The sequence below is a fragment of the Sebastes umbrosus genome, chromosome 20 (assembly GCF_015220745.1).
Source record: "Sebastes umbrosus isolate fSebUmb1 chromosome 20, fSebUmb1.pri, whole genome shotgun sequence".
Classification (NCBI taxonomy): domain Eukaryota; kingdom Metazoa; phylum Chordata; class Actinopteri; order Perciformes; family Sebastidae; genus Sebastes; species Sebastes umbrosus.
This window is the reverse complement of record NC_051288.1, coordinates 25,434,128-25,457,906: the sequence shown is the minus strand read 5'-3', so window position 1 is coordinate 25,457,906 and position 23,779 is coordinate 25,434,128. Positions and strand designations below refer to the sequence as shown.

The window sequence follows — 23,779 nt, the reverse complement described above, 5'->3', positions numbered from 1 at the left end:
AGGAGTGTGGTGCGCGAATAGCAGACAAGATGAGTGACAGTCGGAAATGAAGCAGCATGTAAAATTACGGTATTCTGGAAATTCTAAGGTTTAGTATAATTATATTGAATAATTTAAGTGATATATGTGCATACATATTAATCATAGGTCAAAACGTCTAAAGCTAAATTTGGCTGAATTATAAAAAGGCAGAAGTGGTAAAACGAAGAGCCGTTTGGGAGCCGAAAGAACCGGCTCTTCTTGGTTGAGCTGAGCCAAATGATCTGGATCACTAAAAAGAGCCCTAACTCCCATCACAGCATCTTTGCAAAGCCAACCAAACCGTTTGTTCGAGCCACGCCCCTTTTTGAATCCACAACACGTTAGACAGACAGATCCGTCCAGCCAATCAGATGCACGGATTAAAAAAGACAATGTTCTCTCTCCACCAATCACAGCCGTCGAGGGGCGGGTCTTAGCGTTGTTGTTACCACAGAGATGATGTGACGCGTTTTTCGTCTCCACTGAGTGAACGGAGGACTTTCACTGATCAGGAGGATTGTTGTTGTTAATTAAACCCTCTTAATCATTATTATATTACATTATTATATCATACAGCCTACCTTGTTGTTGAACTGGAGCTGATCAGCTATGGATCCATCCAGCTGTTGAAGTAAGTAGACAACAATAACCTGCTTTAAACCTGTTAAAGACTACAGATAGAAACACTTTAAATACATTTATCTGTGCAACATATATCCTTGATGCAATATATATACACCTCAAGTGCAATTACCTCTGTTCACATTACATCTATTTTATATGTTATATAGTGTAACACTTCTGTTTATATGTTATTTATTACATCTACTCTACCTATTTTACAAGTGCAATTACCTCTGTTTACATTCATTCTTTTTCTTTATTTTATTTTATTTTTTTATTCTACATGTTCAAAACACATTTTTAAAATTAAATGAAAATGAAGTAGTATATGTACTGCATCAAATTGGGACAATGTTATAATAAAGTTGCATGCCCAAATTGTGTGCATACTGCATGCAACAGTAGTATGTACTTTATAAGGGCAGCTGCAGGACATACTGAAGGAAACACAATAAATCTGTGCAATATTAATACACTGAATGTGAAATACATGTCTGTGCAATATATACTTTGATGCAATATACACCTCATGTGCAACTACCTTTGTTTACATTTTATTTATTACATCTACTCTACCTATTTTACAAGTGCAATCACCTCTGTTTACATTACATCTATTTTATATTTTATACTTCTAGTGTAACACTTCTGTTTATATTTATTTATTACATTTACTTTACCTATTTTACAAGTGCAACTACCTCTGTTTACATTACATCTATTTTATATTTTATATAGTGTAACAATTCTGTTTATATTTATTTATTTATTTATTACATCTACTCTACCTATTTTACAAGTGCAACTACCTCTGTTTACATTACATCTATTTATATATTTTATAACTCTAGTGTAACACTTTTGTTTATATTTATTTATTACATCTACTTAACCTGTTTTATTTGCTTTATAAGATAAGATAGAACTTTATTAATCCTGAAGGAAATTCTCGTGCCAGATATTGCTAAAAAATACAACAAGTTCTGTGTATAAAATACAAGTGTATAAAATAAAATAGTACTATTTTTAGCACCAGTGCCTAATAGAGTAACAAATAAGTAAGATACATTTAGTAAAATGAGTAAATAAGATAAGATAAGTAAAATAAAAAAGGTAAAGTAAGCTAACAAACAGAAAAATAAGTAATATTGCACATGTTGGACGTTAATATTGCACACAATGAACAGTAATATTGCACATTTAGGACGTTAATATTGCACACAATGAACAGTGATATTGCACATGTTGGACGTTAATATTGCACACAATGAACCGTAATATTGGACATTAATATTGCACACAATGAACAGTAATATTGGACATTAATATTGCACACAATGAACAGTAATATTGGACATTAATATTGCACACAATGAACAGTAATATTGCACATTTAGGACGTTAATATTGCACACAATGAACAGTAATATTGCACATGTTGGACGTTAATATTGCACACAATGAACAGTAATATTGCACATGTTGGACGTTAATATTGCACACAATGAACAGTAATATTGCACATGTTGGACGTTAATATTGCACACAATGAACAGTAATATTGCACATGTTGGACGTTAATATTGCACACAATGAACAGTAATATTGGACATTAATATTGCACACAATGAACAGTAATATTGCACATGTTGGACGTTAATATTGCACACAATGAACAGTAATATTGGACATTAATATTGCACACAATGAACAGTAATATTGGACATTAATATTGCACACAATGAACAGTGATATTGCACATAACTGTGTGTGTGTTTTACCTGTTATATGTTTTATCTGCCTCGTTTAGTCTTGTCAAGTATTTGTTTTAAAGCACTGACCAGAAGTGTCAACTGTGAATCTCATTGTATTTAATACAATAGTGACAATAAAGCTTTCTATTCTATTCTATTCTATTCTAATCTATTGAAAGACTTCATCTGAAAAACAGCCGTTTTGATCTCACACTAACTGATTGAGGATGTAACTGTGAGCTGTTACCATTAGCTAGCTTACTGTCAGGGTACCATTAGGCTATTTCACCTAGCTTTGTTCATAGCTAACATGGTGCACATTTAGCTGTTAAAGCACAGAACAGAACCTAACAACTGTGCGTGCTGTTAGTAGTAGTCAGACTCTCCCAGCTGTGGTAGAAACAGTGAGTGGTTTTGTTGTCTGTTGCCCTGGGAGACCAAACAGTCCAGGGGAAAGTGGCTGTTACTTCCTCTGTTGCTGTGTTGCATGTGTGGCCTATTGTGTCTTATATATACTGTTTTCCTCTATTTCAGGTTTCCAGAGGATGCATACAACACGCAGCCCTTCTTCCATCCCGACAGGTGTCTCAGGAGATGCCTTGGACCTCAGCTTGTCAGGCTCCCAGCTCTCCATGTCCAAAAGACCCAGCAGTGCATCGCCTGGGAAGTACTTCTCTCGGTCTGTGTCGGTGTCTGTGGCGAGCGACAGCAGAGGAAAACGCAACACCCTGGTGAGTAACTGTGAGCTGCCATATGTGCTGGAGCTGCTGGTTGTTTACCAGTTATAACATAATCTAATCAAGATGCAGGAGAGAGCAAATCTTCTAGGTTGCTTGTCTCCTCCATAACACCAAGTGTGTAATGTTTGCAAACAGATGTTATAATTCATTAACAAACCTTTTAAATCCACAGAGTGATGCCACCTTTGGTAGCTCCCGCTCCATCAAGAACCTCAGGAGGTCCAACAGCACCACTCAGGTTAATCAGCAGGCCAACATCAGTTTAAGGTACAAACACACACCTGCTGATGTAATAACACTGGAACGATTTATGCTTGTAACGAGGGATGCATCATTAATTTATGTGTGAGGCAACATCAGGCTGGACTTTAACGTTGGTTTCCTAACTTTGTAAAACAAAATGTGACAAAAGTTGTTATTACATTATAATTACAATTCAAGTCTATAATGTATATTGCAAATTAATCGCACATCTTTTATCTGTTTAAAATGTACCTTAAAGGGAGATCTGTCAAGTATTTAATCCTCTTATCAACATGGGAGTGGACAAATATGCTGCTTTATGCAAATGTATGTATATATTTATTATTGTAAATCAATTAACAACACAAAACAATGACAGATATTGTCCAGAAACCCTCACAGGTACTGCATTTAGCATAAAACAATATGCTCAGATCATAACATGGCAAACTGCAGCCCAACAGGCAACAACAGCTGTCAGTGTGTCAGTGTGCTGACTTGACTATGACTTGCCCCAAACTGCATGTGATTATCATAAAGTGGGCATGTCTGTAAAGGGGAGACTCGTGGGTACCCATAGAACCCATTTACATTCACACATCTGGAGGTCAGAGGTCAAGGGACCCCTTTGAAAATGGACATGACAGTTTTTCCTCGCCAAAATTTAGCGTAAGTTTGGAGCGTTATTTAACCTCGTTCGCGCCAAACTATGACATGATTGGTACCAATGGATTCATTAGGTTTTTTAGTTTCATATGATGCCAGTATCTTCACTCTAGCTTTAAAACTGAGCCCGCTACAACCTAAAAATCTCAAGTTGCGTTAATGCGTTAAAGAAAATACTGGTGTAAAAACAAATCTGCATTAACCTTGACAGCCCTAGTATATCGTATATAAACATAGAGCTGAATTGAATAGATCGGCCCCATTGTCACGGATATCCGATCCGGTATCGCTGCATCCCTACTCGTAACACATTTACATGTAGACCAGTGAGAATCGGTGTCCTCTCTTATTTCTCTGGAACAAACCTGTTTTCTTCATTCCTTATCGCTGACATTGACACACTAAACTGCTTATAGTACAGCATGTGCTGATACATGAACTCTGCAAAGCCTCAGGCAGACCTTGCTCTTCTTCTTTTACTTGCTTGTCTTCTTCTTCTTCTCAGTTAGATCATCTAATGAGCTTTACAGTAACATGTGAACGTCTGAAATATGAAGGATCTGTTTTTGTAAATGACAGAACAGATAAGGAGTGTCAGACAGTCTTGAAGCAGCGCTCATGTTTCCAGGAACAGTCCCTGCAGCTCAGCCCCCTCTCTCTGCTCTTTAAACCAGAGTTGCCTCTCTTCAGTGAGCAACAGCTGGCAGCCCTGAAGCTTCAGTGGCTCGGACAATGGGAGTTGTGGCGCGCCAACTCCTGCATGATAAAGAGTGGAGGAGAGCTGGGCGGCTGTTGCTAGGGTCGCGGGGTGCAGGGGACTTGCTTTGTCCCAGGTTAGAGGGGGAGGGCCCGGACCTCGGGGTCAGGTTACCCCCCCTCCACCAGGAGCCAGTGAAAGGAGAAGTGTGTGTGTGCACGCTCTGGATCTATTGTCCGGCAGCTGCCGCCACCCCCCCTCCGCTCTCTGTCTCTGAGGATGCAGAGCAGAGGGGCTTTACGTTTAAAGACCTTCTAAATACCACCAGTACCCCCTCCAAGTCTCTGAGTCTGTCGGGGCTGTCATCGGGTCACTCACCACCTCGCTCCCCTCTCTGCCTCTGAGGATGCAGAGCAGAGTGGCTTATGATACGATACGATACGATACGATACGATACGATACGATACGATACAACTTTACTGTCAGTTTGCACTGAAATTCATTTTGCATCCATAGGCAGCTCAGTTTGAGAAAAAGTACACATACAATAGACATACTGTTACCATAAACAGACAGACAAGTAAGACCCATCAGACAAAAAACAAAACACATCATACAAAATGACCATCTGTCCTCTGGATTTACACGTCTTTAGCAGCACATTAATTATTATTTAGCAACAAGATGACCTTCTAAATACCACCAGTACCCCCTCCAAGTCTCTGAGTCTGTCAGGCTGTCATCGGGTCACTCACCACCCCACTACCTCTCCACTGCTTCCTCCCCTTCATGCACCACTCTCTTGTGAAGCAAAAAGTGGAGGAATGTGCTGCCTCAATTGTGTTGTCAGATTGCTTTTCATTGGGCCAGCTGGCTTCAACCCCCCCGAAGACACACACGCTCATTTATATACTTACCCAGACACCCTGCACCGCACAGGCACAGATACCAGCGGAGGCCAGGCCAGACGAGAGGTCACCCTACATCTGTGCCTCACGATGGAGGTGCTGGTGTGTGTGAAGCTATTTGAAGGATGAACGACATCGGGATCAGCATATGCATGCACGCATTTACATGGAATCCACAGCGGAGTTCCCCCCCAGCAGACGGTCAGCTGCTACATACTGGATTCCAGTACTCGGGGCCGGGGGGGAGAAGAGAAGGGGATGAGTCCCATTTTCTGCAGCTGTCATTACAGCATTTAATCACAAAAGCTGCCACTAAAAGCTATGACTCCAGGTCCCTGCTTTGTTGTTTAATTGTCTATTGTGCGCTGCTAAGCTCTTGTTGCATGAAAATTGAGCCCAGAATGTGCTTTTCCCCTCTTAAAGGGACAGATTTCAGATTTGTTTTTTTAGCTCAAAGCTACCACGTCAGCATTTTAAAGAGTCACACCGCTCTAGTGGCATCTCTCCATGCAAATAGTTCGGCTTTAATTTTCTCAGGTTTTAAAATAAAAGTAATTTTTAGTGCTGTCAAAGTTAACATGATAATAAGTAAATTAGTTTTAACGCCACTCATTTCTTTAACACATTAATGCAACTTGCGATTTTTAGGTTTGTGTAGGTTCAGTTTTAAAGCTAGAGTGAAGATACTGGTATCATATGAAACTAGAAAACCTAAAGAATCCATTGGTAGCTTATCAAGAAAGAGGCTCAAAAGTTGCGCCAAATTTTGGTGAGGAAAAACTGTCATGGCCATTTTAAAAGGGGTCCCTTGACCTCTGACCTCCAGATATGTTAATGTGTCCAAAAAAAGTCAGAAAAATGTCCAAAAAATGTTTAAAAATGTCCAAAGAATATCAGAAAAAAAGTCTGAAAAATGTCCAAATTAAGTCTGAAAAATGTAAAAAAAAAAAAAAAAAAGAAAAAGAAATCCGAAAATTTTTTAAAATTTCCAAAAAAAGTCCCAAAAAAGCCTGAAAACTGTCTGAAAATGTCCGAACAAATATCCGAAAAAAAGTCTGAAAAAGTCCCAAAAAAGTCTGAAAAATACTAGCTTCTCATGAAGGAGGTTAAATAACTTACGCTAATTTTTGACGAGTTTAGTTTCACCTTTTCATGAAACGTTTTCAGGTCAGGTTGTATTTTTTATTTTCGTTGGTAGGGCGTTATAGCGCTGTGCCGCTCTGCAGTTACCATATGTTGATCCCCTAGTAGTGGTTATTATCTATTGGTATTCATTTTAGTGACTTATGGACAAAGTACAGCTGGGGCGAGATTGTTCACATATTTAAAAAACAATTTGATAAAAGAAAACTTGATAAAACTGAGCAACTTACACTTTTTCAGAATTATACAGTGGTGCCATTTCATTTGTTTTTGATGGATTATTTTCAGAGCTTGTTTATATAGCGATGCAACAATCTTAATAGTTGACAACTAATCGATTAATCGTTGCAGCTCTAGTATTGTTCTTCATAAAACAATGGGCCTATAACCTGTGGCTGGCTTGTGTGTGTTTTCTAGTCAGGACCAGAGCGAGGACTACCTGGCCCTGTTCGACAGCAGCTTAGATGGACGCAAGAAACTGGCCAGCCTCAGCAAAGCCTCACCGGACAGAACCACATGGAACATCCTGGTATTTACCATCAACCACACTCTGACATGTGTTCACTTGTCTTCACATTTGATTTAATATACATCAGGGGTGCAGGATTAAATCCATACAGCGTAGTATGCGTGACAATATTGTATCGATTCACGGGCGTCAAGTATCGACCTTTTATTATATAAACTGACCCCGGCAGCTATTCTGTCTGTCAGAGGTTGTAACGGGCTCAGTCTAAAACCTAGAGTGAAGATAGTGCTATCTTATGAAACAAGAAAACCTAAGGAATGTATTGGTACCAACCATGTCATGTTAGCTTGTCAGGAAGGAGGTTAAATAGTGCTCCAAAGTTACGCTAAAGTTTGGCGAGGAAAAACTGGCATGGCCATTTTCAAAGGGGTCCCTTGACCTCTGACCTCCAGATATGTGAATGAAAACTCTGAGATGAACAGAGTGGAAACTGTATCTTATTAGATAAAACAGTTGTTGACAAACTGCATAATTTGCAAATGCTTAAAATCATAATACGATCGTATCGTGGGGCCTCTGGTGATTCCTACCAGCTAAATGATAAGCATCATATGATTATCTAGGCTAAGTAGCTAAAAGGCAGAGCCAATATCAGAATTAAAGAGTTTTACTACAGTTGTCACTAAGTGTTTCCTCCTTTCCAAACATTAAAAAGATATCAGTTTCAAGGGTTTCAGGTTTGACAGTAGTTCAGGGTGTAATAAGTGTACGTTCCTCTTCTTTAAGGACGATCAGCCCAGAGCTTTCAACCCGCACTCGAGCTCCCGCAGCACCGGCAGCGTGGACTCCCCCACCGGCCTGAAGAAGAGAGAGCCTGGCATCGCTCTGGCTGCCACCTTCACTGCCAACAACAGGTGGGCAGCGTCTCTGACACACAGTAGTCCAGGTAGAGCAGGGACGAGCCTCTGAGTACTTGCACTGCTGCATTCTGGGTTTTCTAGCTGCTTCTCATGTTTCCTACCTGTTGATCGTGGCAGCTGATACGGCCTTCAGGAATTCCTCCCACACACTGACACGTTTTCTTCCATGAACATTGTGTGTGTGGGCTGAGTTTGTAATATGGTAAGAATTTGTGTCAACGCATGTACAGTATCAGTTACTGTAACGCCTTAAAGGAACAGTGTGGAACATTTCAGGGGATCTATTAGCAGAAATGGAAAATAGACAGGGCTGTCAAAGTTAACGCTAAAATAAAGCATTGATGCAAATTCATTTAACGCCACTAATTTCTTTAACGCGTTTACGCAACTTGGTTCTATGGGTACCCACGAGTCTCCCCTTTACAGACATGCCCACTTTATGATAATCACATGCAGTTTGGGGCAAGTCATAGTCAAGTCAGCACACTGACACACTGACAGCTGTTGTTGCCTGTTGGGCTGCAGTTTGCCATGTTATGATTGGAGCATATTGTTTTATGCTAAATGCAGTACCTGTGAGGGTTTCTGGACAATATCTGTCATTGTTTTGTGTTGTTAATTGATTTCCAATAATAAATATATACATACATTTGCATAAAGCAGCATATTTGCCCACTCCCATGTTGATAAGAGGATTAAATACTTGACAAATCTCCCTTTAAGGTACATTTTGAACAGATAAAAGATGTGATTAATTTGCATTAATTGCGATTAACTATGGACAATCAAGCGATTAATCGCAAATACATATTTTGATAAATTGACAGCCCTAAATATAATATTCATAACTATGTTTTCTCCAGTGTATAATCACCTGAAACTAAGAATCAGTGTATTTTCATTACCTTAGAATGAGCCGTTGTTATCTACATAGGGAGCGGGTCCTCTTCACGGAGTCTGCCATGTTGCTCCTCCATGTTTAACCAAACTCTGACTCTAGAGAGAGCCTTTCACGTTTTTACGTTACCTGAAGGCCACCGTAGTTCTCCGACACGCTTGTATGATTGTGGTAACGTGAGCCGCAGAGTGCATAACTGTGGTACCGCCAGCCGCCGTCTGACTTCTGTTGCTCCTAAAGTAGTGTTATTATGGTAAGGATGACCCCTGAGTGACCGGAACGGCGTTACCACAGTTTTGCACTCGGCGGCTCACGTTACCTCAGACTCAGCGGAGGGGTAATGCAATCTGCAACCACATCACTAGATGTCACCAAATCCTACACACTGTCCCTTTAAGGGGGGGTGAGGTGAGAAAAGTGTCATTCTCAGTATTTTACGTAAACACGTGACAGAAGTGTCTCCTGGAGAGTTTTATTGTGTCTTCTTGTTTTTGCAGGAGCAACAAGGGAGCTGTGGGGAACTCTGTCACCACCATCTTACACAACAACTACTCTGAGAAACCGCTCACGCCTAAGAGCTCCAACCAGAGGCCGTCGTTCAAGTAGGTCCTGAAATTAGCATAACTGCTCGCCTGACGTGGGTTTGGAGATTTTAATAGGGCTTATCCAAAGAAAAGAAATGTTTGCTATCAGCCAGTTAGTGTTCAGAGTTTCCAATCATCTTTTTCTCTCAGCAACATCCTGAAGGCCACAGCAAACGACGAGGTGTCACAAGACAACAGCTCCCTGACAAAGTCCCAGAAGAATTTCTCTTCGACTTCCTCCACGTCAAACAACAGATCTCCGGCGTCGGCCCAGCGCGGCAGCCCCGTCCTGTCTCGAAGGAGGGAGGTCACCGAGGAGGAGGCCGAGAGGTCAGACCCGCTACGCTGTTTCTACCGTGTTTCTACCGTGTTTCTATTGCGCGTTTACTGTTTATTGTTGTGTGACTCATAGCGGCTCCTTTGTGTATCTGAAGGTTTATTCAGCAGGTGAACCAGGCAGCAGTCACCATCCAGCGCTGGTACAGACGCCACGCCAAGAGGCGACACACTAACCAGGCAGCGCTCAAACGCATCCTTGCCAGTAAAAGAAAGGTATCCGTCCGTCCGTCCCCAGGCTGCCTGTACTCCTCACCTTTTATTCTCCATGACCTGAACTGGTTTTATCCCTCTCTCATCCTCCTCTCATTGCTACTGCATCAACACTCTCTGTGTCTTTCCCTGTCAGGAGTGGGAGGAGAGAACAGAGGAGGACAGTCGCCCGGAGCAGCAGCAGAAAAAGGACGAAGACAGGAAACGGATCCGTGAGGAGAAAGCTCGTCTGGCCCGTCTGGCTGCCATCCAGGTGCCCACCTCTGATTCACCTCCGGCAGCTTTAGTGTTGCACGTACAGAAAGTTGGGAGACTTGTGAGAGACATATTTTGAAAAGAAAAATGGATGCAGGAGAGACTGAGATAGCCTGACTTTTAGTCCTTAAAGGGATTAAAAGTCAGGCTTTTAGTTTGGTCCTTGTGGCTGCGTTCCCTGGACTATGAGGGTTTACATCATTGTCCCGTGTCTCCCCCTGGTGGTGTGTTGCAGGAGCTGCAGCAGAAAAGAGCCCAGCGGGTTGCAGAGGTTCAGCATGTAGCTGAGGTGCAGCTGGAAAGCCTGAGGCAGACTGGTGTGGTCGGACGCAAGAAGCCGCCCAGGATTTCTCCCACCAACAAAAGTCCAGCTTCACCGAGCAACAACAGCCCGATGTCGCCCACAGACGTGAAAGCTAAGAACACAGGTTCGTTCCTCTGCTCTCTACTCTCTAACTTCAGATTCATCTGCTGCTGGTTTATTGGAGTTTTTTTTCTGAAAAGGTGTAGGAATAGTAGTAGTATAAAGTCTATTGTCCTTCTAGTTCTACGTCTAAACTAAACATACTGGCCGGCAGAAGCCATACTGAACACCAGAACATCTTAATATCCTCTTGTGGTTGCCAAAGAACTGCTATTTTGAACATGCATACTGTAATAGGATCGTGTAATAAGTGTATTGATTGGTTACGTGTTTCCACAGACTCCAATTTGAATGTTACTGCTGACTTAATTGAGCTGAGCTTCAGAGCCATTTCCCCAGCGTTGTCCAATCACAGAGGCTCTCAGTGCTCCCAGGTAAATAACTCCTTCACGTACCTTCTCAGCTCAGCTCTCTCCTCCTCCTTCATTCTCTATCGCTCCCTCCCTTTCTCCTGATATTCAACACATCCTCTCTGTGTTTCCCTCGTAGGATCAGGAGGACCGAGCAGAGGTAGACATCTGTCTGGAGCAGCAGCAGCAGCAGCTGAACGACAGGAAATCAATACGTAAAGAGAAAGCTCGTCTGGCTCGCCTCGCTGCCTCCCAGGGGAACACTTCTGAGGTACGTACTTTTTTTGTAAACCCTAATTCTGGGTTAAAACAATGTTTTTAAAGTAAGGCTGTCACTACCTACCTACCTATGATTTTTAGCTCGTAGTGGCTCAGTTTTAAAGCTAGAGTGAAGATACTGGTATCATATGAAACAAGAAAATCCTAAGAATCCATTGGTACCAACCATGTCATACTAGCTTGTAGCAAAGGAGGTTAAATAACGCTCCAAATTTATGGCCATTTTCAAAGGGGTCCCTTGACCTCTGACCTCCAGATATGTGAATGTAAATGGGTTCTATGGGTACCCACGAGTCTCCCCTTTACAGACATGCCCACTTTATGATAATCACATGCAGTTTGGGGTCAAGTCATAGTCAAGTCAGCACACTGACACACTGACAGCTGTTGTTGCCTGTTGGGCTGCAGTTTGCCATGTTATGATTGGAGCATATTGTTTTATGCTAAATGCAGTACCTGTGAGGGTTTCTGCACAATATCTGTCATTGATTGTCCCGTGTCTCCCTCTGGTGGTGTGTTACAGGAGCTGCAGCAGAAAAGAGCCCAGCGGGTTGCAGAGGTTCATCATGTAGCTGAGGTGCAGCTGGAAAGCCTGAGGCAGACTGGTGTGGTCGGACGCAAGAAGCCGCCCAAGATTTCTCCCACCAACAAAAGTCCAGCTTCACCGAGCAACAACAGCCCGATGTCGCCCACAGACGTGAAAGCTAAGAACACAGGTGAGCCTAAAAGCAGTCGGTCACTATATCCTGACAGTAGTTCAGATCAATTTGAGGAGTGGTTTGCATCTTCCACATCGCCCTGCATTGGTCCTGGTCATGACTTGGTCTCAGTTAACATGGTCTTGAGTACAACACTCAACTGTAGTGATTAAATGTTTCCACAGACTCCAATTTGAACGTTGTGGCTGAGATCGGTGAGCTCTCCAGCTTCAGAGCTGTTTCCCCAGCGTTGTCCAACTGCAGAGGTTCCCAGTGTTCCCAGGTAAATAATTAAAAACTTCCAGCATCTGCCAATGCAAAATGCTAAAGCAGTTCTTTTATCTGGTCCCGTTCTGAGCATGTTTGTTGTGCCGGTGCTGCAGGAGATCCTGCAGAGGTCGGTGAGCATGGAGGACCAGCAGCAGGGAGCGTTGTCCAGCAGGGCTCCGTCTAAAACTACCCTCAACGAGCTGCTGGACACCCTGAAGCTGTTAGAGGAGGAGCCAGAGAGGCTATCGGAGCCAAAGTGCTACAGCAAAGAGAAATACGCCTGGATCGACGAGGTGAGACTTCTGCTGATCTTCAGCCAGAGTGGAAAGTAACTATGTTGATTTAAAGACTGTAACCTGCATCTCCACCGTGCCTCGTTACAGGACGTAGACTCCAACTCTCTGACCACGGACAACCTGGAGCGTCACGGCCAGCTGAGTCACCACCCTGCGCTGCCAGATGGGGGCGCCCTGCTCTCCGAGGCCAAGCTGCAGAGCATCATGAGCTTCCTGGACGAGATGGAGAAGTCTGAACAGGAGAGACCGCGCTCCGTTACCTCGGGGTCACACAGAGAGGTCGGCGTCTGCATTTCCTGAGTAGTAACAAGATGTAAAAAAGAAGACGCGTGTTGAATAATAGTTGAATGGATCCTGTGTGTCTGCAGGCTGTGTTGTCTGAGGAGGAGCTGGTTGGTGTCGATCAGGTGTCTGCCGCCGCCGCCGAGATCACCGGCTCCATGATGAGAATGAAGCTGGACCTGGAGGAGAAGAAACGCACGGTCAACATGCTGCAGACTGCACTGGTGGGGGAAATGCTCACACGTTACAACAACACATTTTAATGTTCTTGGTCCTGCTAGCTGCCGTAAGCCGGGTGAAATGAGTCCCTGGAACTAAAAGGTTCCTTCAGCCCACTGCGTTTCCTCTGCGGTCTAAAGACCTGTGAAGATTCGGCAAAACTAGTCCGCAGACGTATGAAAAAGTAACATGACAGGAGACAAGGTCACAGCGGTAAACACACTCTGCAGCCTGACGTTCAGTGTGTTTACTCTAAAAAACATGTTTTTGTCTCACTGCGACGACATGTACTGCTGCATTGTATTTTCTAGGGCTGTCACAGTTAATTTGATAATAACGCATTAATGCAAATTAGTTTATTTCTTTAACACATTAACGCAACTTGCGAATTTCAGGTTTTAGTGGGCTCAGTTTTAAAGCTAGAGTGAAGATACTGGTATCATATGAAACTAGAACACCTAAAGAATCCATCGGTACCAACCATGTCATACTAGCATGTTGCGAAGGAGGATAAATAACGCTACAAACTTAATGCTAAATTTTGGGGAGGGAAAACTGACATGGCCATTTTCAAAGGGGTCCCTTGACCTCTGATCTCCAGATATTTGAATGTATGAGGGATTTTGTCCAAAAAATGTTGAAAAATGTCCAAAAAAGTCTGAAAAATGTCCAAAAAATATCCGAAAAAAAAGTCTGAAAAATGTTAAAAAAAAAAAAAAAATAGTCCGAAATTTTTTTTTTAAGCGGCCGAAAAAAGTCTGAGAAAAGTTTAAAAACGTATGAAAAATGTCAAATAAATATCTGGAAAAAAGTCTGAAAAATTATTAAAAATATCCGAAAAAAAAGTCTGAAAAAAAAAAACAGTCAGAAATTGTATTTTACTAGCTTGTCAGGTTAAATAACGCTCCAAACGAAATATTTGTCACTGCTTTGAGTTAATTGATTTACAATAATAAATATATACATACATTTAGCATAAAGCAGCATATTTGTCCACTCCCATGTTGATAAGAGTATTAAATACTTGACAAATCTCCCTTTAAGGTACATTTTAGATTAAATGTGTGATTCATTTGCGAATAATTACGATTAACTATTTTAATCGATTGACAGCTGTATTATTTACAGATGCATGTTGGATGTAATGAATGAGGGGGGTTTCCTAGTTCCTGGGGAACGTTCCTGTGGTTGAACAGGGACTGTAGATGCCAATAGCTAGACCTCAGGTATGTTAAACTTCTTTATCTCGTCTCCGGTCCTTCAGGCCCAGCAGAGGGAGCTCACGGTGAGACATGTGAAGGAGACCGAGAAGGAGCTGAACAGAAACTTCACGCTCCAGAAGGAACAATATGAAGCCACCATCCAGAGACACCTCACGTTCATCGATCAGGTAGGTGAACACATAATCTAATCCCAGCTGCATCGTGTTTCTGTCCTCCCTCTCGGTCTACAATCTGTTGTGTCTTTCTTCAGCTGATCAACGATAAAAAGTCTCTGAGTGAGCGCTGTGAAGGAGTGGTGGGAGAACTGAAGCTGGTGGACCAGAAGTACACCAAGAAGATTGCACAAATGCAGGAGCAACATGAAATGGTGAGAAGATGCTCAAACCAGCTGAAAAACTGGATGATAATCTAACGTTCCCGTGAAGATTTCACAATTTGCATGAGCACTCAAATAACTTCTGCTTCTCTGCTTTGCATCTGGTGTGATCGTGTGTTGCTTTCTTGCAGTGCTGCTTTTGTTTAACTGTCTTTTCTCTGTTTTCTCTTCTTCTTCTTCTTCTTCCCTCTCTTTCTTTGTCTGTTTATCTTTTTTTTTTCCTGGCTTTTAGGTGTGGCAAATTCTGGGTCCCTTGTGCGAGGTAACTTTTTTCTCCTCTAACCCGGTCATCCTCGGCACGATCACCTCTCTCTCGTTCTACCATTCCTTTTTCCTTTCATTCGTCTGTCCCTCACAACCTCTGTTGGACAGTCTGTCTGCATGTGAGTCTCCTCCGTCTTTCCTCATTTATCTCTAGCTTTAGACATAAAACTCACCTGTCATCATCTATGTTATTGGGTTTGTTTGAACTCTCCTCTTCCTCTTATCTTGATCTTGCAACATGCACGCCCCTTGATTTTATCACTGTTGTCGTCACCGTTTAAAACCTGAACGAAACACCTCCTTTGATTTAAATAAGACCGATACCCCGTCACTCTCACTGTGACACCAAACCACCGCTATAATCCCCCCCTCCCCCCTCCACAGGAAATCAAGAAGTTAAAGGAGCTAATGAGCGCCACGGAGAAGATCCGCCGGGAGAAATGGATCGACGAGAAAACCAAGAAGATTAAAGAGATCACTGTGAAAGGTACCGTAGCCTCCGCTCAGAGCGGAACTGTGAGATTAAAACATCTTTACTAAAGCTCCATTAAGATCAGGGCATACATCAGCTAGTGTGTGTAATGTAATGCTGAGTAATTCTCCTTTGCTCGAGGGGAACTTCTCCTGTCCGCTCTCATCAGGTACACTTTTATTTTCATGATAAGCCTCTACTGTGCCGGTGTCATGCATCCTTTAGCAGGAATGTGACGTCTTCAGCTTCTTTTCAGTCTCTATTGGCTCTGTAAGGTCTCTGACCTTCTGCCATCAATCTCAAAGATGCACGCTGCATTAGATCTGATATTCAGGGTTCTTACGCAGTATGGACAAGTATGGAATTTGATTTGAGTAATTTTCCAGACTATTGCCCCTTTCTGTTTTATAAAATATAAATTCTAAGTTTCTAGAAGTAAATTGAGCTTGCCCTGATAGCACCATATTACAGCTGCCGTCTACAGGGCTCTCCCTCATGACTTCTCCCATCAATATTTCCTCCTTTTATTTATTTATATTATTATTTTTATTAATTAAAAAAAATATATCTATTTATCTTTGCATTTATTTTTTATTTATTTTATATTTATTTTTAAATGTATTTATTTATTTATTTAATTACTTATGTATTTATGCATTTATTTGTTTATTTATCTATGCATAATTTTCCCTTTTCATTTCAGCCCTTATTTATTTCCCCAAACTTATTTATTTCTGTATTCTTTTCTTTAAACATTCGTTTTTACATTTTCTTTATGCATTTTTGCCTCATTATGCAAATGAGGGGACTGTCACTCAGATGTCACTCATTAATAAATAAAAAAATAAATGCAAACATAAATAAATGAATAAAAATAAATAAATAAATTTAAAAATAATTAAAAATCAATACATAAATAAATAAAAGGTGAAATTAAACAGAAGATCAAATAAATAAGGGAATTAATACAAAGATAAATAAATAAAGAAGCTAAAAAAATATCAATTTATGTCACATTTTATCAATTAATTAATGGCTACATTTATTTTAGTTATAAAATAGTAGTTATCCTTTAAGGGCAGCATGAACGAAGAAGTGTTCTTCCATGTTCTCCCACTATTTCCTGCCTGTGATGAGTTCAGTCCATGAAAGGTCACAGACAGATGTCAGCCACTGCTGATGTTTGTACAGTCACAGAGCTTGAGAAGCCTTGTTTGTATTTCTCTGCTTAGTGACTGTTTAGGTGTATTAACTTCTGTTTTCAATGATATTAAGCCCTAAAATAAACCTTCCTTTAAGTAATCTGACTCATGACTATCTGGAATTATTAAGATACATGAATCATCCCATTTTTCCTGAAGTAAATGTTACCCAGTGAGCCGTAAACATCCTGCAGGCTCCGACCCGCCACAGAACATGAACTGTATACTGTTCCTCCTCCTCCTCCCCCCTCAGGTCTGGAGCCAGAGATCCAGAAGCTGATTTCTAAGCACAAACAGGAGCTGAAGAAGCTGCGGACGCTCCACGAGGCGGAGCTGCTGCAGGCAGACGACCGGGCGGCACAGCGCTACGTCCGCCAGTGTGAGGAGCTCCGACTACAGCTGGAGAGGGAGAAGGACGAGCAGTGTCAGAGAGAGAGGGAGCTCGGCAAACAGAGGTAGGCCTGTCACATCAACAGTGCTCACAACCAAAGAGTATAGAAGCAAAGAGACGAGACTCTGGTGCCTTTAGCCGCTAAATGGTGCCATTTTTGGACTGAAAAAGCCGATGAGTCTGTCCTAAAAGTTGTGAAATTATGGGCAAATATGCTGCTTTATGCAAATATATGTATATATTTATTATTGTAAATCAATTAACAACACAAAACAATGACAGATATTGTCCAGAAACCCTCACAGGTACTGCATTTAGCATAAAACAATATGCTCCAATCATAACATGGCAAACTGCAGCCCAACAGACAACAACAGCTGTCAGTGTGTCAGTGTGCTGACTTGACTATGACTTGCCCCAAACTGCATGTGATTATCATAAAGTGGGCATGTCTGTAAAGGGGAGACTCGTGGGTACCCATAGAACCCATTTACATTCACATATCTGGAGGTCAGAGGTCAAGGGACCCCTTTGAAAATGGACATGACAGTTTTTCCTCATCAATACTTAGTGTAAGTTTGGAGCGTTATTTAACCTCCTTCACGCCAAACTAGTATGACATGGTTGGTACCGATGGATTCATTAGGTTCTTTTAGTTTCATATGATACCAGTATCTTCAGTCTAGCTTTAAAACTGAGCCACTACAACTTCAATGTGTTTAAGAAATTAGTGGCGTTAAAACAGATTTTTTTTTGTTTTTGTTTCCGTGTGTGTCAGATATGAGAAGCAGTTTCAGGAGGAGGAGCTGTCCCTGCAGCAGCAGAGGAGGCGTCTCTACAAGGAGGTGGCCGATGAGAAGGAGAGGCTGGCTCAGCTGGCTGCAAGGTAAGGTCAAAGGTCACCTTGGTCTCTGTCCACTGTGAAAACCTGAAGTCATAAACCAGAGTTGTTTATCCCACGAGAGACATCCCCAGAATGTTCCAGTAGTTGGTCGTTGTTATGTCGTCTCCAGAAAGTTTCTCTGGCTGTCTGGCTGTTCCAGTCTCCTTCAGTAGTTCTGGCTCACTGTTGAGGTGAAACCTTGAAGTTTCATTGCACTGGAGCAGTGTTCAGTTTAAGACCCAGACACACCAACCGGACATCAGAGAACTAGTAGTGATGAACGCCACCAGTTACGTCGCCTCACATCGCCTTTGTTTTGGCCAAAAAGTTGCACTCAAACACACCGCAAAGACTACAGCCGACCGCCAGCTAGCACAGACGTTCTGCTCCTGCGTGAGAGGAAATAACTCTCCACACCAGCAGGCGGCGCTAGTCTGTAGTCATCATTCAGAAAGGGAAACAGGAAGGCCGAGGACAGAGGATATACAAGCTGTTGTTATGATACGTACAGGAAACAAAGCGGCGTCTGTCGACCATTTTCAAACCGCTCTCACTCACCACTTAGCTTCATTCCAGATGTTCATGTCGCTGTGTAAATATCCGTGTGTTGGAACGATCAGATGAGATGAAGATGAAAAATGAGAAGAGCCTTCTGTGTTTGTCTTCTTAACGTTACGTGTTAGCTTGCTTTCCTCACGTCCGTTTCTCTTCTCCTGCACTGATTTGTTTAAGCTGAACAGCCAATCGGAGTGATTTCTCTCAGCGACGAGCTCCGCTGCCGATTCAACATGCTGAATCGGCCGAAAAAACTCAGAGACGGGCAAAAACTAGGCCGCCAGACGCTCACCGACCGTCGGCTTGGTGTGTCAGGACCTTTAGAGATGTTTGTTACAGACTACAGGAACTATTCTTTAAACCCTCCATCCTACAGAAATTCTGATCATTCCCAAGTTCAAGAGTGTTTGTGCTTGAAAAGACTAACCTACAGTCCTGCAGGGATCATAAAACACATGTAGCCTTTAAAGATTATGCCCTAAAGAGATGCTATTACAGAGTGACCTTTAGAAGATAGAGGACTGAAATGAGCTCTATTAAATGCCATTTAAAGTAAAAAGAACAGCACAAGGCAGTGTGAACTAAAATGAAATGTTATGATGTTGTTCGTGCGTTTGTGTGTATGCATTTGGATGCATACTGTTTATGGAACACAATGCATTATACATGTGAGGGATAATGTACAGCTAGCGGGTCATTGTTGTGAAATGAAACCCGACAGGGCGATGCGGAGGGGTCTTACATCGCCCTTATTACACGACTACTTATTTAAGAAATCACTAATTTGACACAAAAACGGTCCGCCAGAGTCCGACAACAGAACTGCGCCCATAGCAACGGTCTGTTATACATAGCAACAGTCTGTTATACATAGCAACAGTCTGTTATACATAAATAACAGACCGTAGAACGCCATGATTGACCAATCTGAATCGAGTATTCAACAAAGCTGTGTAATAAACCCCAGTAATAGCAGCTTTTCATATTTTGAAATATGAAATGTCATCCCACATTGATGATGCTGAGCTGACTGCCGGTTCCTAAATAGCAAACAGAGAAGACTAAATGTATGTCGGGCTCTGTAGGATCCCTTTCTAATAGCAGCTTTGGTGCTGCCCAGAACATCCTGAGGGAATCAACTGTATGTTTATAGATGATGTATATGAAGATCATCGTGGTTCTCGTGTTTGTGTTCCCACAGGCAGCGCGCTGAGCTGGAGGATCTGCGGCGTCAGCTGGAGGAGAACAGCTCTCTGGCTGGACGAGCCCTCAGAGAGGAGCTGGACAAGACCAGAGAGGAGCAGGAGAGGAGACACCAGGTGATGAGTGGAAACAGTGCAGAATAACAATCAGACATCATCAGGAAGTCTGTCACATCTGTGAAGTTATCAGCTAAAATAAACTGAGTGTTGTCTGCGTGGCCAGGTGGAGATGAAGGCGTTACACGAACGTTTGGACATCGAGAAGCAGACCTGGGAAGGAAACTACAAGAAGAAAGAGGTTTGTTGACATGCTGTGCTTCATCGAGTATCACCTGCTGCTTCTTTTGTTGTTATGGTTTGGATGGCCTCTGAGCGAGGCGAAAGGCTTTACCACGGTTTTGCACTCAGCGGCTCACGTTACCGCAGTCTTGTAAAGGGAGGATTGAGTAAAGGAGTAGTCAGTTGGTTGCAATCTGCAACCACACCACTAGATGCCACTAAATCCTGCACACTGTACCAATCAAAATAGTTTAATAAATAAATAAATAGTTATATTAGTATGCATATTTATAATATTTTTATTGTTCAACACAGGCCATTTTGGTAGAGACATTAAATATGACAATAGAATAGAAATCATTTTGTTTTACTTTTGTAGGCGGACGTTTTACTGGCGTCAGGTAGTCGCTTTCAGTCCATCACGGCAGAATAATATCAGTGTTTTAAAAACGTCTGTTGTTCCCCTTTAAGTCTTGGGCTCATAGGGCCCTGAAGGCATCTGGATCACCCGAGATGTGAAACTTCCCTATCAGTGTAAGAAGAACAGGGAACAAGCTTTTCTGCTAAAAATGATCTTTTTCCGTTATATATATATAGATATTTATATCTATATATCTATATATCTATATATATATAGTGACTGAGGCAGGTGGCATGTTTCCAGCTCTCTGGAGTGCAGCAAAGTGAGAGCGAGCTGTGCTTTCCAGCTCTACTTAAATGTGACTTGGATTAAACCCTCAGGAAGAACAGAGTCAATGAGTCAGAGTTAGGAAAACACATCAGCGATACATGCAGGAATGTGAGGACGTTAATAAGTAAAGAATTAACCAATAAGGAAGAAATTACACATTTATCTGAGCCTTGGTGTGGTATATTAACATTTTACCTGCATGGGTATGTGTGTCTATGTTTGGAGGACGGAACCTGACAAAATCCAAAATAAATTAATAAATAAATAAATGACTCGATAAATAAATAAATAAGTAAATAAATGTCATTTAATGTAGGAAAAATAATATTAAAAATAAATGTAGCAATTATGAATTCATAAAATGTGACATAAATTGATATTTCTGTTTTAATTCGCTTCTTAATTTATTTATCTTTGTCTTATTCCCTTTTATTTATTTGTGTATTTATTTTTTATAAATCTTTAAATGTATTTTTTTATTTTTTTATTTTTCACTTGGTTTTTATTTATTTATTTCTGCATGATTTTCCCGTTGTATTTCAACCCTTAATTATTTCCCCAAACTTAATAAACTTAATAAAAAATAAATGCAAAAATAAATAAATAAGTTAATAAATTAATTGAAAAAAATAAATACATAAAAAAATAAAAAGGAAAATTAAATTAAATAATTAAATAAATAAGAGAATTAATACAGAGATAATTAAATAAAGGCGCAAATTAAAGAAATTAACAATTTATGTCACATTTTTTCAATAAATTAATGGCTACATTTATTTTTAATATTATTTTCGTTAAATTTAATGACAGTCATTTATTCATTTATTTTTTTATTTTAGCAGGTTCCGTCCTCCATATGTATGAGATCAGAAAGCAGCCAGGACAGACATCATGTGTGTGTGTGTGTGTGTGTGTGTGTGTGTGTTTCCACAGGAAGCGTGGCTACTGAGCCGGGAGCGCGAACTCAAAGAGGGACTGCGACGAGAACGTGACAAAGAGATCGAGCTCGCCATCTGGACGCTGGAGGAGGAGACCAGCAAGGACAAAGAGGAGTGTGAGAGAGCAGCTGACAACAGGTGTGTGTGTGTGTGTGTGTGTGGTGACATCACAGGTGTGATGATGTTTTTCCTTTAGCACTATGATGACAATGTGTCCCCCAGTCTACACCGACACTTTAAACTGCTATAGTTACAAATCAGTTTTTGAGTCCCAATAAAAATGTTGCAAATCCTAGTTGTGTCACACTTCCCCTCCGACAGCTTCACCAAATGCTAGAAAAGTTCTAATCAACACCAACTGACTGTGTTGTCAGGTTGAAGCGCGTGAGGGAGAAATACGAGGCTGAGCTGGGCGAGCTGGATCGCTCCGAGAGGACGGCCGTGGAGAAACAACAAGAGATGAGGAAGCAGCAGATGGAGACGCAGGGAGAGCTGATCAGACTGCAGGCGGCGCTCCGACAGAAAGAACTGGAGACTGAAGACGTCACACAGGTAAGGAGCAAAGCATTTATAAACACTAGGGCTGTCTATTAGTTGTAACGCCACTAATTTCGGCTCAGTCTTAAAGCTAGAGTGAAGATACTGGCATCATATGAAACTATAAATCCTAAAGAATCCATCGGTACCAACCATGTCGTATTAGATTCCATTTGAACTTGAACTCGTCTCTTCAGACCAGGGACAAGCTGGTGGATGAGCGTCGCAGCCTGGCAGAGGTGGTACGGCAGGAGTTCGCCGACCGGCTGGTGATGACGGAGGAGGACAACCGCAGGATGAAGGTGGAGGTGTCAGAAGTTCGAGCGAGGCTGCGGCTGGAGGTGGAGAGAGTCACCAGGGAGAAGGAAGAGGAGCTGGCGGAAGTCCACCAACGGTAAGGAGGAAGAGACAGAGGAGGATAACAACACAGTGGCTGTAATGGTTAGATTTATACTGTTTTAAATCATGAAAAAATAACTTAATTAAGTAAAACCACAATGCTTTATAAGAGTCTGCTGGATAATCTAATGACTAAACACAACAAAGATTAAAATCAAATGACTTTTTGGCGACTACTGGATGAAAACGTTCTGAGTTGTCGTCGACTGAAACTATGAAGGATAAAAATTATTAAAATGTGACTAAAGCTAATAAACATGTTGTCTTAAGATGAAGACTAAATTTAGAATAGCTGCCAAATTAACACGGCTGTTTCCTGTGATTTTCCAGAGTGAAGTCGGCCATCCTGAAGAAGGAAGAAACTGTCAATAACCTGCGGAAACAGCACGAGGTGAGAGGCCTGATGGAGCTGACAGATCAGGATCAATAAACTCAGAGATGATTAATAAACTCAGATATGATTAATAAACTCAGATAGATGATTAATAAACTCAGAGATGATTAATAAACTCAGATAGATGATTAATAAACTCAGAGATGATTAATAAACTCAGAGATGATTAATAAACTCAGATAGATGATTAATAAACTCAGTTTGACAGCATGTATAAATGTGGTCCTCTGCTCTGATAGGCTGCCCTGAAGAGGGCGGATCACCTGGAGGCCCTGTGGGAACAGCAGAGGAAGCAGCTGCTGGAGAAGTGACGGACAGGAAGGCTTTATCCGTCTGGACGCCCCCCCCCCGCCACCACCACCACCACCATCTACCCCCCTCCCCCCCTTGAACCTGTGGAACTGCAGAAGGTTGAACAAGTGACTGAACCACCTTGTCCTACCTCATTTGAAGAATACAACATGGGGAAAAGCTCTGGGCCTCACTGTATAACCCCCCACCCCGACCCCGACCCCCCCACCTGAAGGACATGAAGGAGCGTGTCTTGTTGGAACTTCCCTAATTTAAATGCCACAGACCAGGTGGCACCAGATGAAAAGACTACGGATGGACGTCCCATTCGTCTTCTCTTTCCAGAGGAGGATTGCTGCAGTGTTTTGTGACTGTACCTTCCTCCTCCTCCTC

General features: G+C 41.8%; 1 protein-coding gene across 2 annotated transcripts; it reads left to right on the top strand.

Moving 5' to 3' along the window:
• The first annotated feature begins 305 nt into the window (after positions 1–305).
• On the top strand, positions 306–23,484 carry cep131 (centrosomal protein 131). 2 transcript variants are annotated; one of them, XM_037754119.1, is made up of 30 exons: positions 306–652; positions 2,934–3,130; positions 3,312–3,406; positions 7,214–7,325; positions 8,052–8,179; positions 9,581–9,685; positions 9,818–9,997; positions 10,102–10,219; positions 10,353–10,469; positions 10,707–10,899; positions 11,175–11,269; positions 11,385–11,516; positions 12,048–12,240; positions 12,408–12,505; positions 12,606–12,785; positions 12,876–13,067; positions 13,157–13,294; positions 14,554–14,679; positions 14,763–14,879; positions 15,121–15,150; positions 15,537–15,639; positions 17,080–17,281; positions 17,996–18,103; positions 19,857–19,974; positions 20,081–20,155; positions 21,761–21,903; positions 22,140–22,317; positions 22,500–22,696; positions 23,032–23,092; positions 23,335–23,484. In XM_037754119.1, exons 2-30 carry the CDS (start codon positions 2,945–2,947, stop codon positions 23,404–23,406), a joined length of 3,792 nt encoding a protein of 1,263 aa, XP_037610047.1. In that variant the 5' UTR covers positions 306–652; positions 2,934–2,944; the 3' UTR covers positions 23,407–23,484. The 2 variants fall into 2 exon arrangements, with proteins under 2 accessions (XP_037610047.1, XP_037610048.1); XM_037754120.1 differs by lacking the exon at positions 15,121–15,150.
• Positions 23,485–23,779: the final 295 nt, after the last annotated feature.

Excerpts from the sequence above, each read along its gene's own strand:
- cep131 (XM_037754119.1), top strand. The coding sequence starts at position 2,945 with ATGCATACAACACGCAGCCCTTCTTCCATCCCGACAGGTGTCTCAGGA. Across the intron at positions 9,998-10,101 it reads ACCGAGGAGGAGGCCGAGAG|GTTTATTCAGCAGGTGAACC; the intron begins GTCAGACCCGCT and ends GTGTATCTGAAG. Across the intron at positions 22,318-22,499 it reads AGACTGAAGACGTCACACAG|ACCAGGGACAAGCTGGTGGA; the intron begins GTAAGGAGCAAA and ends TCGTCTCTTCAG.